Below are 19,805 nucleotides of genomic sequence, written 5' to 3'. Positions count from 1 at the left end.
CAGGGTGACTAAAAGAAAGGGAATTCTCCTTTGGATACAGAACTTTCATTGTGTTTATTTAAATAATTTCCCTTTATCTGTTGAAGGTATCACCATGCTTCTAGCCACTAGATTTGAAGGCTCAGTATCGCCTTGATTTTTCATTCTCATTCACCCCATATATCCCATCAGTTACCAAATATAGTTGTTGTTTTTTTATCCCCACAACATTTCTAGTGTCAAGTTGGAAGAACTCAGAACAACTCTGTGATCAGTAAATAAACTGAGGCATTTATTCAAGGTCAAGGAATTGCAATTTGGGACAACATATTGCCTTATTCAGACAGAGATGCCCAGGGAGGAAAGGGAGAATGGAGTTCTCATTAGGCACCGTCATGGGAAATATCATGGAGAGCATATAGTCTGGGTACACAGAATAGCAGAGCTGGAGGAGGGGAGCATTGAAGAGTTACAGAAACACAGTCACAGAAATGAACTTGGGTTAGCTTTGCCAAGTGTACCAGGAATAGGGGCTGTTGGAAATTGCTGGGGTATGTGTGGGTTTTCTTGGGAGCAGTTAGAAACTGCGGGTAGGGCTCCCAGGGTCTCCCCAGAGTTTGATACTAGCATATGTCTTTTTTTCTGCTCATGTAGTCTCTCACCTCCTTTAGGCCCTTATCACCTGGACTATTGAAATAGCCTTGTCATTGTTTTCTATGCCCCATTTCACCTCAATCCAATCCATCCTCTACATAGCTGTAAAAGTTATTTTCCTAAAGTGTTGGTCTAATCATGTTATTGTCCTAGTCAATAAACATCAGTGGCTCCCTTTTGCTTCATTGTCAATAACAATCCTTCACAATCTTGCTTCAACCTTTTTTGCCCCAGACTTATTACCCATTATTCTCCTTCCTTTATAATATGGTTCAGCCAAACTTTCTGTTCCTCATACATAGCACCCCATTTCTCATCTCTGTCTTTTCTCTGGTTGACTCCCTTTCCCAACATCCCCACTAACCCCCACCATGCTGGACAGTTCTCTTCACCTTCATCTCTTATAAATCCAGTTTACTTCCAGGTTCATCCCAAGTTCCATCTTCTACATTATTGGTATCAAATAGAAACAGGGTCACTAATCCATACATAAGATTCTTGGTGGCTGCATATTGACTTAGTTTTAAAATGTAATTTTATATTTTATTTTTTTTAATAATTTCCAATTACATTTTAATCTTTTTTCAGGCAGCAGTAAAGAATATCATGGGATGCATGTGGCCTGTGGGTTTAATACCTCCATTCTACATGAAGCTGAATTCTTAACTGCTAGTGTGTTACCCCTCTAAATTATCTTGTACCATTTTGTATATATTTCATAAATTCTCTCTCTCTCTCTCTCTCTCTCTCTCTCTCCATCTATCCTATTCTATCGTCCTACCTACCTATATTGTTTCTCTTAGCTAGAATGTAAGCTTCTCAAGGGTAAGGGCTATTTTACTTTTATATTTGTATCCCTAACACCTGGAACAGTGTCTGGCACATAGTAAGTGCTTAATAAATGCTTGCTGGTTGATCAATTGAATGGCAACCAACTCGTTGCTTCATGTATATAAGTCAGAGCAAGAGTGTCTTAAGAAAATGGCATTGATATTGTGCTGGTTCTAACAAGGTAGTGTGTTATACTTGGAGTTAGACTTCACATCTCAGCTGTCCTCTTTACTTTCTGTGACCATGGGCCAATCACATAATCTCTCTGGGAAACTTCTGCTTCCTTTGCTGTAAAATGAGAGGGTTAACCTAGTTTATCTCTAAAGTCCTTTAAGCTATTGTTATCTGTAATTCTGCATTGTTACTATATCAACAGAGGTTCCAGAGAGCCACTTTGAGGGTGAAAGAACAAAGATGAAGTTTTTGTCCATTTGGCTCCCTATCTGCTGTGTGTAGTCAGGGCATTTTATGTAGTAATAGGAGGCCAATTCACCAGGTCCTAGAAGGACACATTGAAATATGATCTCAATTGGACACGTTCAAAAAAAGGGGAAAGAGCTAATGCTCTGACCTATGGTTAGACCTAGGTTTGACTCTTGGCTCTGCCATTTACTATCTGTGTGGCTTTGGGCCAGTCCCTTCCCCTTCAATTTTTTTTTTCATATGTACCATGGAGAGTTTGGTTGCTTCAAGCTTTTGCATTCCGTGATTCTACAAAGGGAAGCAGTTGTCTGATACGGAAGACCACTGAAAGCTTGTGACAGGGAGGTAAGGGCTATGTGAATTTCATAAATGGCCCAAGACTTTTTGGTCTGGGTAACGCCATCTAAGACAGAACAATCTGGGAGTCAGCAGAGGTCTGGAAGGGGCCTGGACTTATATGGCCCCTACCAGCGAGATCTCTGGCATCTGGTGGATTCTCCAGATGAGGAGAGTGACAGGAGGGAGGATCATCAGTGAGGTCATTATCAGCACAGCACCAAAGATCAGCAGGGCAATGGCCCAAGGGGCAAGGACTGTCCCTTCCATGCCGGCTTTGGAAATCTGCAAATAGAAAGCAGAGTCAGGGTTCTTTATGTAGAAAGGCACATTGTCTCTGGCTGAGTTGTCCATAGATATCAAAAAGAATCTAGACATTTACTTTTATATCCTCACTTATTCTGTAATGTAAGATGGGAAACTTCATTAATATCCTTGATGGTATATTTCTTACACGCTTTTATCAGTGGCTCAGATGAAACTCTATATTCCGATCCTTAGAAAATTTTCTGATGGTTTGAAGCTGTGAGGGAAAGCTACTATTTTGGATGAAAGAGTTGTTTCCTGAAAGGTCTAAGATTAGGATGATGGGCTTAATTCAATAAAAATAAATGTAAAGCCTTCTTTATTAAATTAAAAAATCAACTACTCAATCAACTACACTACAAATATGTGAATGTGGGGATTGTTTTATTCTTTGTGTTGACATCTCCAAATTCCTAGCAAAGAGCCTGGCAAATAAATAGATGTTTAGGTGGAGCAGTGTGTAGACTACCAGGCCTGGAGTCAAGAAGACTCATCTTCCTGAATTCAAATCTGGCTTTGGACATTTACTAGCAATATGACCCTGGGTAAGTCACTTAACCCTGTTTGCCTCAGTTTCCTCATCTGCAAAATGAGTTGGAAACGGAAATGGCAAACCATTGTAGTACCCTTGCCAAGAAAACCCCAAGTGGGGTCACAAAGAATGGGACATGACTGAAACGACTGAACAATAACAAAAGCCTGATAAAGGTTTATTGTTTGATTGATTGATGTGGAGGTAGGTAGCAATTTGCTTGAAAGATCTTAGGTTGTTAATGGACTGCAAGCTAGCATTACAAGGGAAGCAGTGAAGCACCAGCATTAGTGCGAATAGGGTAGTGACTTCCCTGTCGCTGGGACTACTATAGAAACAGTGCTGGAGATGAAGGCAGAATCTACCTTGGCTTGAGATTTCAGCTCTGCAACATCAGTAGGCAGGGCACTTAACCTTTTCTAGCCTCAGTTTCCTTATCTGGAAAATGAGCAGGAGTGGACTAGGTGATCTCTAAGGTCCTTTCTATCTCCAAGCCTATGGTTCAAGCCATTCTGTCAACTGTGAGGTGAGGGATAAGTCATGGGTCTAACAGTCAAATCTGGCACATATTTCCTCAAGAGAATGATCACCAAAAATGGGCTATGGAGAAGCATGCTATGTGTACTGATAAGAACCACTGGCTTGTGCCACTTAAGGAAGCTAGTGCTCTGTTAAGTCACTCAAGCTTTCCGAACTTCAATTTCCTCATTTGTAAAAAAAAAAAAAAGATGAAATGCAATCATTTGAGTAATATATCTTGCAAACCTAAAAATGCTACATGTCAGTGATTATTGTTATTATTATAATTAATCTCCCTAAACACCAGATTTCTTGTGTTTAGTACAGCTTTTTGACTCCAGGTCAGTTTCTAGCATCATCAGTGGGTGCTGGACATAAGGACCAGTGTCTGAATACTTGACTGAGTTCTATCAGTTATTATTTCCTAGGACAAAAAGTGTACAGGTTAAGGGTAGTTAATTTAGCTGTTTAGATTGTGGTGATTATAAGTTGAAGGTCATATGGGGCCAGTTTATTTGAGGAGAAGCATCATGGTTCAGTATCTAGAGTGCAGGGTCTGGAATCAGAATACCTGCATTCAAATCCTGGTTCTGCTACTTTCTACCTTAGTGACCTTGAGCAAACCCCAGGTCAACCCTCCCTGAGCTTCAGGTTCCTTCTCTGTAAAGTGAGGGCCTGGACTAGATGAAATCTTTGCTCTCATCCATCTCCAAAGCTATAATCCCATGTGCAACATTGTGTCAGCCATAGCCTGAATAAACCCAAAGCAGTCCTTTTCCCTGGAGAAGCAGATGAACCAATGGAAAACTATCCTCAAATGAATCATCTCTAGTGATGAGAAGCATCAAAAATGAGGGGCTTTCTGAGCAATGCTTTGGGTTCTCCTTTTCGGTCAATGACCCAATGAAAACAATCTCTGCTGGTTTCCTCTTCTATTTGACAACAAGAAGGTGAAAGTGTCTATTTCATGTTAATTCTGGGAAACAAGACTGTTGGTGAGATCCATGTGGGGAAAGCTTTCTCATAGCTGACATCGTGTTTGTTGTGTGTACTGTGTGACACGGATCCCATGTTATTTGGTGTCAGCACAAATATAATGGCAAGGGTTTATTAAGAAAACAGCTGTGGTTTCTGGTTGGCTAGATTGTTGATGAAACGGCAAGAAATTCAGTGAGGTGAGGATGGGGAATGTAGGCAGCTCCGCTTCTGGAGCAATCTGGGAGTTGGAGGGGTTTAGATCTGGAAAACCCCATAGTGCTTGCCTAGAGAAACTTTGCAAAGGAGGTTGTCCATTGAGATCATCACCAGGTTCTTTATTTAAAGTCTGAACATAGTAGTTATAGGGAAGGTCAAAGGAAATCCTATTTTTCCAGTTAAGAACAAAAACAGAGATAGAATAGGTTAGAAATAATAATGAGGATGATGCCAATGATAGCTAGGCTTTATGTAGTGCTTTAAGGTTTACAAAGTGCTCCACGTGTTATGTCATTCGATCCTCATAATAATCTTGTGAGGTAGGTGCTATCCTCATTTTACAGAGGAAGAAGTTGAGGCTGAGAGAGAAGATAAGTGACTTGATCAGAGTCACACAGCTAGCAAGTGCTGGAGGCAGAATTTGGATTTAGGGCTTGCTCAGTCCAAATGCAGCAATCTGTGTCTGTCTGTCTGTCTGTCTGTCTGTCTGTCTGTCTGTCTGTCTGTCTGTCTATCTATCTATCTATCTATCTATCTATCTATCTATCTATCAATCTATCATACCACCACTCTCTCTCTAGCTCTATCTACTTGGACAGTCCACTGGCATCTCAAACTCAACAAGTGCCAAAATGAAATCAATTTTATCATCTGAAACCTACTTGCCTCCCAATTACCTTGTTTCGGTCAATGATATGGCCATTTACCCAGACACGGTGGAAAGTGTTGGACCTGAAACTGAAATACCCAGGCTCCCTGTTTTCAACATGTACTAGCCATGTAACTATGTAATGTGTGTTCACTATGACTCACTGGTGTGACTTCTTTGGCACATGGATTGATCTGTGACCTCCTCAATGTAGTCATCTCTCCTTTATGGCCATCTTTGCATTGAAGTTGCCAAGATTTAATTTCAAGGATCTCCTCAAGTTAGTAGAATTTCTCTGCGGTGAGTTATCTTTAATGATACATGTTGAAGCATAAACTCAAACTATTTTCTTTAAATTATTTTATAAGTGCTTAGCATGAGCACTACAAATTAGGTGACCAAATATCTGATGGAATTATTTTTCATGTTGCCTTTAGACATTCAACAAAACTGACTTCACAACTTCTCTAGGGAAAACCTGGGAACCACTGTTTTTGGTTAGGGGCAGCTATTTTTAATTTCTTACTTTCATTTATTTATAGAAGAGATTCTTAGCCAGGCATCCACAGCCTCCCAAGTGGACAGATTTTAGGGGGCAGCTGTGAACTTGGAACTTTAAATATTTTGAAAATTGCATTTCAATATCATTGATTTTCTTTGTAATCTATGTATTTGATTTTATGCTTTTAAAACCATTATTCTGAAAAGGAGTTTATGATATGGAAAAGGTTAAGAGCCTCTGATTTATTGTTAGGCCTTCAAGATTGACATGCTTCAGATTTTCAATCCATCAGTCAAGAAGTATGTATTAAGTACTTACTATGTGAGCACTGTATTGACTAATTATTAGTGCATGGATAAGGATCTCACCATCTAAGTTCATGTTTCTTTTTGTTGTTGTTCAGAAGTTTTTCAGTCGTGTCTTACTCTTTGTGACCTCCTTTGGGGTTTTCTTGGCAAAGATACTGGAATGGTTTTCCATTTCCATCTGCAGCTCATTTTATAAACAAGGAAACAGGGTTAAGTGACTTGCCCAGGGTCACATAGCTAGTAAGTGTCTGAGGCTGGATTTCAACTCAAGAAGATGAGTTTTCCTGACTTCAGGCCTAATGCTCTATCCACTGTGCCACCTAGCTGCCCATCATGTTTCTAGATAGTCATAAAACTATGGGATTCTTAGTGCCTTTGGATTTCTCTTCTGTCCTTCTACTGCTACTACTACCACTCTCACTCTTGTCATGGTAGTGAAAACGGCTGTACTTTATCCATTATGTATCATTTTGTATTTTTTCTTCGTTTCATCAGTTGTCACAACCAAGGAATTCATCACCAATTGGACAGCCTATGTGTGCCTAACTTGCTAGAACGGCCCTTCAAAAAGCAGACATCATCTGTCTGTGCCATTTTTGGCATAATAAACCTGCCACGCTTTCATTCTGCTGTTGTAGCCTTTGAAAATCGAGGGTCATCTTCATAACCCAATGAAGCACTCAAGGCAAGGATTTGGAGTAGGTACTGGTGACTCAGTTCCCCAAACCACTAATGCTGTCTTAAGCTTCATTCAAAGGAAAGAATGTGCTACTCAAGAGTGAGTTATTCCTATCATCAGCAACTGCTCCTGGGAGAGCTCCAGAAAGCAGCCTCCCAAAGCCTTTTCATCTTACCAGATGCAGGCCTTTGAATCTCTGTTTTGTTTCTACTCAAAACGTTTAAGCAGTTTTTAAAAAAAGGGCTCCACTTTGTGATGAACTAGGCTGGGGATGCAGTTTTTTACTCCTGCAGCTGCTTCCCTTAAAGGCCTCTAAGGGGCTAAGCTTTGAAGGGTTGTCCTCAATATTCATGACTCTTGTTACTGGCGCCTTGGAGTTTTTTTCTTACCTGTCTAACCCAAAGTGTAAAAATATATTTGGCTTTCCAATGCCCCAAATAGATGAATAAGATATTTGTGACTGTGTGCTCTAATCTAGGAGTGGGTTCATTGCTCTGGCTGGGATTAAGCAGGTCATTGCTTTATTATTTAATGGAGGAAATGAGGCCATTGCCATTGAACTGGGCGTGCATGGGATGGTGGAGAAAAGCATCAGAGCAGAGAGGAAACTGAGGCTGGGTGGGTAAGGAAGAATGAAGTCAAGACACTCCCTGTATTTAAATGTCCACTTCATGTAAGACAGTATCATTAATAAGCTAGTAACACGTTACAAGGGGAACTCCAAGCAGCACATTGTCAAGGCTATACCAGTGAATATGAGCACTGAAAATGACAAATTGCTTCATCTCTATGAGACCATTTTTCATCTGTTAAATGGGGATACAAATACTTAGATTTAATACCTCCTAGGGACGTTGTAGGGATTATATAGTAATAGAACCTAACATTTACATACTATTTGAGGTTTTTAAACATTTTACACTTTATTATCTCATTTCATCTTTGCAACAATCCTGTGAGTTTGGTGCTCTTGTTATCCCTAACATATAGATGAGGACACTGAGGGACTTGCTCAGGGTCACCCAGCTAGTAAATGTCTGAGGCTAGATTTGAACTCGTCTTTCTGACTCCAGGGTGAGCACTCTATCCACTGAGCCACCTTGCTGTCTAATTATTTTTATCACTGCTAAGTGGAAAGAGCCCTAGACTGTGAGCTAGGACACCTGGATTTTAGGTGGGGCTGAACTTTTGAAAAATTTGGGGAGTAGGAAGGTTTATAATCCATCATTTCTATTTCTGTCATAACATTTCGTGCTTGATCATCGGAGACACTGCTGGAGAAGGCTAGAGTTCATCCTACTTAACCATATGGAAAGTTGGTTAGAAAAACTCAAAGTGAAAGTTTAGATTCTTTGGGACCTCACGATGATCCCAACTTTTATAACAAGGGAAATGTTGCTTTAGAGTTCAGCAGTTGCAGAGAAAATTTTGAAAATTACACTGCAGTCGAGCTCAGCTCTTGCAAATAGCCCTTACTAACCCCCTTACCAGGACAACACTCACAAATTAACATTCTGAGTCACAAAAAAGGCCAGGTCAAGAGAAGAATTCAAAATGTGGAAATGTAAGGATGGCTGGGGAATGTGAAACTCTGTGAACCATGAATGGCCTCTTGTCAGAAGTTGGGCAGCTGGGATTATGACAGGAATACATGGAAACCTGTTCAGTAGGTGGGCGGTGGCCAAGACACAAAGATGATTATTTCTTCCCTCTATGTGTGTATATACACACACACACACACACACACACACACAGACACACACACACAGATACATACATATATACATCAGGAAGAAAGGAAAGTAGGAAGGAAATAAAAGAGGAAGGGAGGAAAGAGAGGAAGAAAGAAAGGAAAGTAAAAAGGAAGGAAAGAGAGAAGGGAGGAAGGGAAAAGGGAAAGTAGGGAGAAAAGGGAGGAAGACAGGAAGGAAAGAGGGAAGAAAGAAGGGAGGAAGGAAGAAAGGGAGGAAGGGAAAAAGGGAGGAAGGAAACAGAAATTTATTGAATACTTACAGACAAGCAAAAAGAAAGACAAATGTCCATTCTCAAGGAGTTTACATTTAAATGGAAGAAAACAAAACACCGAAAGGGAGCTGAAAACTGAATGAGTGGGGAGAGAGGACATGAAAGGACCTGGTGCCAGAATGTCAGGAAAAGGGCTGGGAGGGGGATGAAGGCAGGCTGTCCTGGGCCCCTTCCACAAAATGGAAGCTCCAGCAGGAGCTCACCAATGGTCAGAAGGGGGCGGGCCTTGTAGAGGAATATTCCAGGATGAGCATGCCATAAGGGTGGCAGGATGTTCTAGGGTGGAGGAAGCTGCAGAATGAGACAGCAGCAGAGACATAACTTGAAGTAGAGTCAGAAACAAGGCTGATGGGAACACCACCAGCATATAGCAGAAATCCTAGGTCTTATTGACTGTAAACACTTCATATAAGTATTTTTATTAATTTACTTTTGTAAATGTATTGACACACTTAATATTGCACAGGCACAAGCTGGAATGGGAGGTATCTAGACAGTTTCCTATCTTTTAAAAAGCGAGATTTTTCTATATGCTCTGAGCTCTATGATAACAGCGCATGTTTATATAGTAGCATAAGTTTTACAAAACACCTTCCTCCTAACAATTCTTTAAAGTGGGTTACCTTTATATTTTGCTTTCAGGTTGGCATTTTCAGTTATTTTACAGATGAGGAAACTGAAGCAGATTGGGGTTAAAATACCTTATCACACTTAGACCCAGTACTGGGTTGTGAGATAGATGAGATGTGAGACACTATTTCTAAAGGGCTTTGCAAACCTGAAAGCTTTTTGCAAATGCCAGCTCTTATTAGCACCTGCTTCCCAGGGTTATTGGGAGGATAAAATAAGATAATATTTATAAAGCATCTTGGAAACCTTAGAACACTATATAAAAGCTGTTATTGTTATTGTTGTTGTTGTTGGTTATATACCACACCACGTTGTGTCTTAATATGAGAACAAACAGTATGATTTGGCAAACATAAAACCAATATCATAAGTTATAGGAACTGGCCCTGTGAATTCATTGGGATAGGAAACTCATTCTAGTAATGCAGCTGGTACCTTCTCTGCAACTTACAATCATAGAGTTTCTTAGAGCACTTAGAGGTTAAGTGACTTGCCTAGGGTTGCACAGCCATTAAAAATCGGAGGTAAACTTTAAACCAGGTCTTCCTGCTTCTAGGGTTAGCTCTCTATCCATTAGGCTGTGACTGATTTCTTAAGCTGAATTAACGTAGAGTCTTTGCTGTATTCCCATCTTCCTATTTCCATAGTCATTATTTTAGTCTATACATTGAGCACACCTAATAATACTTTTTTTTTGGAGGCAGTTAGAGTTAAGTGACTTGCCCAGGGTCACATAGCTAGTAAAGGTCAAATATATGAGTCCAGATTTGAACTCAGGTCCTCCTGACTCCAGGACTGGATATTCTATCCACTGCAGGTTGCCCCACGCCTAATAATACTTAACCATCCACCATCCTACACTTATATAGGATTTTTTTTACAAAGTCCTTTCCTCTTGATAACCTCCAAACTAGCCAGTGCACATATTACCATCTGTTTTACAGATAAAGAAACTAAGACTCAGGCAGGGTAAATAATTTACCTGTATTCATAGAGCTAGTCAATTTAACAGAGAGTTATGAAGCCCTAGAAAGTGTCACAGCAAGGCTTCAAAGACTCTTCAAAGGCTCTTTTGATTTCAAAGTGATTTTTCCATTATAGGCTTGTTTGTATGGTTTTTTTTTTTGCATGTTGTCTCCCTCTTCAGACAATTAAACATGGTCCCAAGGGACCAGGGACTGGCCCCTATTTTTCTGCCTTTCTTTATATCCTGAGTAAGCATTTAGAAAATCCTTGTTGGCTGACGGATGGACTAGGCTTCACATCTTTGATTTTAGACCAAAGCTTGGGTCTTGGGAGCTTCTTGAAGATTGGGGCTGTGTTTTCTTCTTCTTCTTTCTCTTTTTTCATAGACTCTACTGCCCACTTCTCTTCATTTCTGAAATTCCCTCCTTCCTCCCTCTTTGTCCGTTCCTGTCCCTCACATTCTTTAGGATAAGCCCCATTTTTTTTTTTGCTATAATGCTCCCTTCTTCAACTCCATTTTCTCCTTTGATGGATCTTTAAATCCCTTACTTTGTCTGTGATTGATGGATAGCATTAGGCTAGTAATCTGACTAGCAACTATTAAGTTCAATTATATGAATTTCATGTATGTATTTTCACCTGAACTAGACTATAGGTTCCTACATGTTAGGGATCATAGCACCTAGATAGTGGTTCACACACAGAATTTAACCAGTACATGCTTCAGAACCTAACACCACCCAACATGCCCTGCCTTGCTTATGCCACACCTAGAGGATTGTGTTTACATTTGGATGCCACCTTTTTAGGGAAGATGACTAGATGATTGAATTAGAGCTGGAAGGATCTTTGGAAGTCATGTAAGATTCTAGGATTATACCACCAAAAGTAGAATGGACCTTAGAGTCAACTCCCCTTAGTTTATAAATGTGCCCCAGAGAAGAAACTGAGGACCACAGGCTTTCTGAGGTCACATAGTAAGCAGTGGAATCAGAATCTGAACTATAACCCTCTCACTCCAAATACAGCACTTTCTCACTATACCATACATTGACACACTTGAGGAAGCCCAGAGGAAGGCTATTGGAATGATGAGGGGAGTCAAAATGAAGCCATGTAAGGCTCAGCTGAAGGGCTGTTGGAGGAAAGAAGACTCAGGAGGGTTTTCAAACTCTTCGGCTTGGCATTTAAAGACCTTCACAGGCTCCCTCTTGCTTCCTCTTCAGATTTATTTTCCATGACACCACTTGGTTCATTCTATATTCAGTCTGCCTGCTCTCTCAGCATTATATTTCCTGTCTGTTTTTGCACAGGTGCTCCCGTATGTCTGGAATTTACTCTTGTCTCACCTCCATCTCTTAGAATTCCTGACTTCCTTCAAGCGCCGAATCATACACCATCTTTTAGGAGTGACCTTTCCTAATTCCCCTAATTCTCAGTGTTTAGTTCTTCCTCAGATAATCACATATCCACTTATATGGTGCAGTGGATAGAATGCCCAACCTGGAGTTAGGAAGACTCCTGAGTTCAAATATGGCCTGAGACACTTACTAGCTGTGTGACCCTGGGCAAGTCATCTGTTTGCCTCAGTTTCCTCATCGGTAAAATGAGCTGGAGAAAAAATTGGCAAACCACTCCAGTATCTTTGCCAAGAAAACCCCAAATGAGATCAGACAAGACTGAAAAGACTAAACTACAAATCCACTTATTTGTGGGGTATTTCCCAGAGGGATGTGAGTTATTTGGAGTCAGGGAGTATTTATTCCCCTCCATTTTGTCTTTCTATCCACCAGTGCCTTAAGCAGGCATTTAATAAATGCTTGTTGGATTGGCTTAGGATGCTTTCGTTAAGTATTAAGTGTTACTCAGACTTAAAGTTTACTATTGAAATGCAAATACCTTTAATAACCTTTCAATCTCCCCTGTACCTTCCAAACACCTTCTCCAGACACACAAGTGCTCCTCTAGGGTGTCCAGCCTTCAAATTGCCCTTAGCGTCAGACTAACCAGCTCCCTTCACTTTCAGCATTGCAGGATGATTTCATAAGATGGGGAATACTACCAAGGCAGAGCCAGGTGACAGGACACTTTACCACCTATAGAACATAGGGGGGAGTTACCTTTTCCACTTGTCTCTGAGACTCCTTATGAAGCAAGATCTTCACCAAGTAGTCCCTGGAACCATGGAAGCACAGAGAATTTTAGTTGAAATGGATGTTGGGGATCCTCTAGTCTAACCCTCTCATCTGACAAGTGATTGTTACCTTACACTTGAATTACACTATAAGCTTTTCAAAGCCTTTTCCTAAATTTCTTAATCTTATTTGATCCTTTAAACAGCCTATACTAAGAGATCAGAATTATTCTATTAGACTGTAATCTCTTTGTGAACAGGAATTGTTTTTGCTTTTCTTTGTATCTCTGGTGCCTGGCACACAGTAAGCACTTAATAGATGATAGATAACTGACAGATTACCCCCATCAGACAGATGAGGAAACTGAGGCCTAAAAAGCTAGAACAACTTTTCCAACTCATCAAAGTATTTTTTAAGGAACCAAATTCACAGGCCCCAACTTAAGAATCACTAATTTAGTCTAGTCCTTTCATTTTATAGATAAGGAAACTGATGCCTGGATTAATTAAGTGATTTATACAGTCACACAGCCAGTGAATAGGAAAGCCATAATTTGAAGCCGAGTCCTCTGCTGCCAAATTCAATGCTCTTTCCATTTTTTGGGTAACACTGTCTGCCACTCCACTCATCTGTATCTTGTATTGATAGCACAGCACTCCCTTATTACAGCCGCAACCTTCAGAGCAGACGTCTAGGTGTCTGTGGTAATGGGGATATTCCATTGAGAGCGATGGTATATACTCTAGTAAGTTTGGTTGTATAAGACAGCCTGTGGCCTGATTTCAGGGGCTCTTGTTAAGACTGGGGTGTCCAGGAGAAGACAGGTGAGATATGTGAGAATGATGTCACTTTTTGCCATGGCTGATTATCATGATCTACCCCACCAAAGCAAATAAAAAAGTCAAGAACTTGAACTGTAGAAGAGAGGTCAGGAGTCTTCCTAACTATTGGCATACGACGATAAAGAAGATATGATAAGCTGGTCTCCCGGGTGGTTGTGGTGGGGATATGATTATTAGATCGTTACTCTTCATAGAATGGAGCAGATGGAGGAGAAGATATGAAGAGTATGGAACACTGGCTGTGTCTGTGGAATGTAGGTAGAAAGCAAGAACCTGTGGACATAGCCATCATGTTCAAAGTGTAGATTCTTGGAGCTAATGCCATGTCAGGCACATGGGGAAGGGGTTCTAGTCCAGGTGAAGGTAGGCAACCTCTAACTGTGGCACTGTTGGAAAGTGAATAGGAGCCTTGGGTACTAGTGTTGAGCAGAGCAATACTAACATCACAGGTGGCCCACAATGAATAACTCTGGGCAGATTTGGCCTTATATTTGAGTTGGCCTTTCTGAGTCCCCAGAGAGAGAACCGAGTGTTCAGGGAGAAGTCAGTGGATCTAAGCAGCAGAAAATGTCTAGGATCTGATATGTGTGTGTGTGTGTGTGTGTGTGTGTGTGTGTGTGTGTGTGTGTTTGTCCGTGTATAAAATAGCCCAGTACACTATATGGTGCAGTTTCCAGGTGAATTCCCTTCAAACCTGACACATTTGCAAATGTTGTTAGCAACAAAAGACATCGTCTACAGATATCACAGGAGACTTGTTTGAAATCCAAATAAAGGTTTATGTTAGGCAGACCTATTTCTGTAAACCCTACATCATAGCTGTCTGGCTCATTTATTTTTTACTAGATGTGTGTGGTTATGGCATGTTATGCAATCAACTTTTCCATATGTAAAACCCCAAGGTTCTGAGAAGAGAGAGAGAGTGAGAAAGAGAGAGAGAAGAGAGAGAGAGAGAGAGAGAGAGAGAGAGAGAGAGAGAGAGAGAGAGAGAGAGAGAGAGAGAGAGAGTGTGTTACCAAATGATTCATATTTATTTCTACAAACTTGGATCAAGCCAAATTTAGGAAGCACAGGGGTATATAGGAAAGAGCACAGGACTGAAGGCAGAAAACTTCGGTTCTGGCCACTGTTTTGCTACTAGTTAACTGTTTGGCACTGGACCTCAGTGTCTCCACGTGTAAGATGAGGGGTTCAGACAAGATGGGCTTAAACGTCCCTTTTATCTTTGACGTTCTCTGGGTTAGGAGCCCCACCGTCCATTGTGATGTCAACTGCAATTGGCTAATTTTCTTTGCCCACTTCCTCCACCGGGACTTTTCCTTCAGTTCTAACTCAACCTGTCCATGACAAAATGCTGGAATCTGGCTTGTGTTGTCTTCCCTCAGCTTACCTGGATTCATTCTGCAGACATTAGGGATGAATTCAGAGGATTTCAGGGGAATCCAAAGTTTGCTTGTCAACCTGCAGTTATAAACTGCAAAACCACCTTCCAGCCGACCAAGAAATAACATGTATTTTTATCCACTTCTCACCTCTCCAATGCGCTTTCAGTGGAAGAAAGAAATCTAAGTGGGAAGAAAGTTTGTCCTTTAGCAAAGGGAAGCTGACACTCAGGGTGGAGTGTGTAGGTAGGTGTTGATTTGGATTACCTTTTCCTCTCTTTCTTAAAGAGATAGCTTCTTCTTAGTGAGCCTTGGTTGCATTGTGAGGAGTTTTCAAATAGGCTGACTGAGTCATCTTGCTTGGGTGCATTCCTTGTGATTTGCTGAGAAAACACATGCATCTTCTCTCTCTTGCCTCTCTCCTCTGCCCCTCTCTCTTTCCCTCTCTGTCCCCCTTTCCCTCTCATTCCTCTTTCTTTCTTTCCCTCCCCCTCTTTCTTCCTCCCCTTCCTCTCTTCCTCTATTTCTCCTTCCTTCCCTCTTTCCATCTCCCTCTCCCCCTCTCCTTTCAATTCAAGGTGTGAGTCAGTAAAGGGGTAGGATGGGGGTTTAAGCATTCAGTGCTGTAGTTTTCTGTATCCTGAATCAACAATGTTGTTGTTGTTGTTGTTGTTGTTGTTGTTTTTCCCTCTCTTTTGGGTCTTTGTCCTCCCATGGCTGTTTCTCAGTACAGACCCAGACAAAAATGCTTCTTTTTTTTTTTTGAATTGTAAAATCCACAGATGGCCAGTGGAGAAGTCCCATCACCCTCCTTTCTTGACTCCTGTTCCACTCTACAATGCAGGGACTGTCTCAGTGGAACTAGCCCAAGTTCAAATCATGCCTCAGATAATTACTAGCTGTGTGACTCTTATCACTTATCCGCTCTCAGCCTCAGTTTACCCATTTGTAAAATGAGAGAGTGGGCTTTAGGGGCCTCAAGGCTCTAGCTCTAAATTTATGACTCATGATTAGGTGACATCTATGTTCCCTTGTAGCTCTGAATCTGTGATCCTATGGTCCCTTTCTGCCATAGTTGCTGGAAAGAGTAGAGTTGTGTTGGGCTCTACAATGGAGACCCCTTGACCTTAGATATTCTCTTTTTTTTTAATATGAATTTATTTATTTTTAGTTTTCAATTCCAAATTTCTCACCCCTCCCCCCACCCCAAGATGGCATGCATTCTGAATACCCCTTCCCCTGGTCTGCCTTCTCTTCTATCTCTCCCCCCTCCCTTCTCTTATCCCCTTCCCCTTCTATTTTCCAGTAGAGCAGGATAGACTTCTGTACCCCATTTCCTGTATTTCTTATTTCCCAGTTGCATGTGAAAACATTTTTTTAAAACAAACATGTGTTTTTAAAACTTTGAGTTCCAAATTTTCTCCTTCCTCCCTCCCCACCCACCCTCATTGAAAAGGCAAGCAACTCAATATAGGTTGTACATGTGCAGTTATGCAAAACACGTCCACAGTAGACATGTTGTGAAAAACTAATTCTATTTCCCTTAATCCTATCCTGCCCTCTCATTTATTCTATTCTTTCTTTTGACCCTGTCCCTCCTCAGAAGTATTTGCTTCTGATTACCCTCTTTCCCAATCTGCCCTCCTCTCTATCACCCCCTGCTCTCTTGTCCCCTTCTCCCCTATTTTCCTGTAGGGTAAGACAGATTTCCATACCCAATTGAATGTGTATGTTATTCCCTCCTAAGCCAAATCCTATGAGAATAAGATTCCTCATTCCCTCTCACCTTCCCCTGTTTCCCCTCCACTGTAAGAGACTTTTCTGGTTTTTTTTTTTTGTGTGAGATAATTTACCCCATTCTACCTCTCCCTTTCTTCTTCTCTGAGTATAATCCTCTCTCATCCCTTAATTTTATTCTCCAGATATGACCCCTTAATCTTCAACTCACCCTGTGCCTCTATCTATCTATCTATCTATCTATCTATCTATCTATCTATCTATCTATACATACATATAATTTTTCCTTCAACTACCCTAATACTGACAAAGGTCTCATGAGTTACAAATATCATCTTTCCATGCAGGAATGTAAACAGTTCAATCTTAATAAGTCTCTTATGATTTCTCTTTCCTGTTTACCTCTTCATGTTCCACTGAGTCCTGTATTTGAAAGTCAAATTTTCTGTTTCAGCTCTGGTCTTTTCATCAGAATGCTTGAAAGTCCTCTATTTCACTGAATGACCATTTTTTCCCCTGAAGGATTATACTCAGTTTTGCTGGGTAGGTGATTCTTGGTTGTAATCCTATCTCCTTTGCCCTCTGGAATATTATATTCCATGCCCTGCGGTCCTTTAATGTAGAAGCTGCTAAATCTTGTGTTATCCTGATTGTGTTTCCACAGTACTTGAATTGTTTCTTCTGGCAGCTTGTAATATTTTCTCCTTGACCTGGGAACTCTGGAATTTGGCTATAATATTCCTAGGAGTTTTCCTTTGGGGATCTCTTTCAGGAGGAGATCTGTGGATTCTTTCAATTTCTATTTTGCCCTCTGGTTCTAATATATCAGGGCAGTTTTCCTTGATAATTTCTTGAAAGATGATGTCTAGGCTCTTTTTTTGATCATGGCTTTCAGATAGTCCAATAATTTTTAAATTCTCTCTCCTGGATCTATTTTCCAGGTCAGTTGTTTTTCCAATGAGATATTTCACATTGTTTTCTAATTTTTCATTCTTTTGGATTTGTTTTACAGTGTCTTGATTTCTCATAAAGTCACTGTCTTCCAATTGCTCTATTCTAATTTTTAAGGAAGTATTTTCTTCAGTAATCTTTTGGACTTCCTTTTCCATTTGGCCAATTTTCTTTTTAGGGCATTTTTCTCCTCATTGGCTTTTTGGACCTCTTTTGCCGTTTGGGTTAGGCTATTTTTTAAGGTGTTATTTGGGTCTCCTCTAGCAAGCTGTTGACTTGTTTTTCATGATTTTCTTGCATCACTCTCATTTCTCTTCCCAGTTTTTCCTCTACTTCCCTTACTTGCTTCTCAAAATCCCTTTTGAGCTCTTCCAAGGCCTGGGACTGATTCATATTTTTCTTGGAGGCTTTGGATGTAGGAGCTTTGACTTTGTTGTCTTCTTCTGGTTGTATTTTTGATCTTCTTTTTCACCAAAGTAAGATAATATAGTCTGACTCTTTTTTGCTGCTTGCTCATGATCCAGCCAATTACTTGAGTTTTAAACTCTTTGTTAAGGTAAGAGTCTGCTTCCAATGTGGAGAGTGTACTGTCCCAAGCTTCAGGGGTTTGTGTAGCTGTTTTCAGAGATACTTGTAGGGACCTGTAAATTTTCAGTTCTTCCAAGGTGGTATGATAAGGGGCGAGGTGTTTACTCCTTTCCTGGCCTGGGACCACAAGTATTCCTTTCTATGCCGTAACTGTGAGGAGGAATTCCTCTTCACAGCCACTACAAGCTCCACCACACCAGCGTTCCTCCTCACCCCAGCACTGCTGCCCAGAACTGTGACCCAGATCCACACACGGGCAAAGCAAGCGATTCCTGCCTCAGCACTGGCAAAGAGATCCCTGCAATCCCTCTCTGATCAGCCACTGGATTCCCCCTCAGTCTGTGGGCCGAAGCTCAGGAAGCAGCTCCCCCCCCCAAGGGCCAGGGTCTTGGGGAATGGAGCTGATACCCCGCCTTCCTCTCTGACCCCCGACAGAAACAGACTTTCCCCACTGACCTTCCAAGTTGTCTTTGGCATTTGTGGATTGAAGAGTCTGGAAACCTCCACAGCTGCCCGCAATTCAGTCCTCTGAGGCCTGCTCCAGGTTTGCTGCGGCCTGCGAGTTCATGCTGCGCTGCGCTCCCAGCCCAGCACGATACACCTTTCTGATCAATCATCCAGGTTTTCTTGGGCTGGAAATTTGTTTCACTCTGTCTTTTTGTGGGTTCTACTGCTTCAGAATTTGTTTAGAGCCATTTTTTAATGAGTATTTGGAGGGGTTTGGGGGAGAGCTCAAGCAAGTCACTGCTTTCACTCTGCCATCTTGGCTCCGCTCCCAGACCTTAGATATTCTCAAGGGCCTCAACTCACAGTGTAGCATTGGACTCTTTCTTGACTACCCCCAAGGCTTTGGCAATGGATTAAGACTACATTTCATCTGCAATAAGGACTATACTCAGACTTCCTTATGGTCTTGCTCAGATACACCCATCAATAAATGTGAAACCCTTAAGAACTGGGTCAGTGAATCAAAGTGTTCCAATCTGCTTTCTCTATCTATCTCTCTTCTTCTCTCCTCTACCCCCCTCCCAGTGCTTACCTCCGTTTTTTTATCCTGCTGTTCTCTCCAATGTGAACAGTTCAGGGCTTTGATGTCCTGTATTGATTAAAGATATTTAGTGCTCTCTGTTTTCAGTAGTTTCAACTCTGGAAAGTATCCTGAATTGTTGGCATGAGAAAAGGGCTCTCCCATCCCTAAATCAATATGATTAAAGCTTAGACAAACTAAACTACTTACTTCTGTCTTATGGGCAGAAAACATTGAAGGAATTCAATGCTACAGCTAGAATGTCTAGGGAAGTCTCTAGTGACTATATGGCACAGGAATTTATAGGAGTATGATCTTGGCATAAAAATTATTGCTTATGTTTACATAGCACTTTATGATTTACCAAAGGCTTTTGTCCACAACATCGCTTTGAAATATGAAGTGCAAACATCCTTCCCATCATTGACTTGCCCAAGATCACACAGCTAGTAGGTGGCAGAATTGGAAAGCCAGGGCAGAACCAGAACTGGGTTGGGGTGTCTGTGGCTTTGTCCTAGGACATTAAAATGTAGAGGTTGCAAAGGATAGTTTCTATAGTAACTAATTTACTTTCAAACTCAATTGAATTTGCCTTGATTGTTATAGGCAA

General features: G+C 41.1%; 1 protein-coding gene across 2 annotated transcripts; it reads right to left on the bottom strand.

The window, feature by feature from the left end:
• Positions 1 to 250: 250 nt before the first annotated feature.
• Positions 251 to 18,931, bottom strand: LOC110201596 (uncharacterized). Of its 2 annotated transcripts, none has more exons than XR_002322522.2 (3): positions 14,901 to 15,128; positions 12,654 to 12,708; positions 251 to 2,508 (listed from the first exon to the last, which is right to left on the bottom strand). XR_002322522.2 is itself a non-coding variant. In XM_078150879.1 (3 exons), the coding sequence occupies exons 1-3, from the start codon at positions 18,783 to 18,785 to the stop codon at positions 2,341 to 2,343; spliced, it is 384 nt and encodes a 127-aa protein (XP_078007005.1). In that variant the 5' UTR covers positions 18,786 to 18,931; the 3' UTR covers positions 251 to 2,340. The 2 variants fall into 2 exon arrangements, 1 of the variants encoding a protein (XP_078007005.1); XM_078150879.1 differs by lacking the exon at positions 14,901 to 15,128 and adding an exon at positions 18,625 to 18,931.
• Positions 18,932 to 19,805: the final 874 nt, after the last annotated feature.

The sequence above is a fragment of the Phascolarctos cinereus genome, unplaced genomic scaffold (genome assembly GCF_003287225.1).
Source record: "Phascolarctos cinereus isolate Bilbo 61053 unplaced genomic scaffold, phaCin_HiC Scaffold_3;HRSCAF=262, whole genome shotgun sequence".
Lineage (NCBI taxonomy): Eukaryota > Metazoa > Chordata > Mammalia > Diprotodontia > Phascolarctidae > Phascolarctos > Phascolarctos cinereus.
The sequence above is the reverse complement of the archived record's forward strand: the minus strand, read 5'-3'. Positions and strand labels throughout refer to the sequence as shown.

Excerpts from the sequence above, each read along its gene's own strand:
- LOC110201596 (XM_078150879.1), bottom strand. The coding sequence starts at position 18,785 with ATGATTGATCAGAAAGGTGTATCGTGCTGGGCTGGGAGCGCAGCGCAG. Across the intron at positions 12,709-18,624 it reads TGCCAAAGACAACTTGGAAG|GGACTACTTGGTGAAGATCT; the intron begins GTCAGTGGGGAA and ends CCATGGTTCCAG. Across the intron at positions 2,509-12,653 it reads CTCAGAGACAAGTGGAAAAG|ATTTCCAAAGCCGGCATGGA; the intron begins GTAACTCCCCCC and ends TTCTATTTGCAG.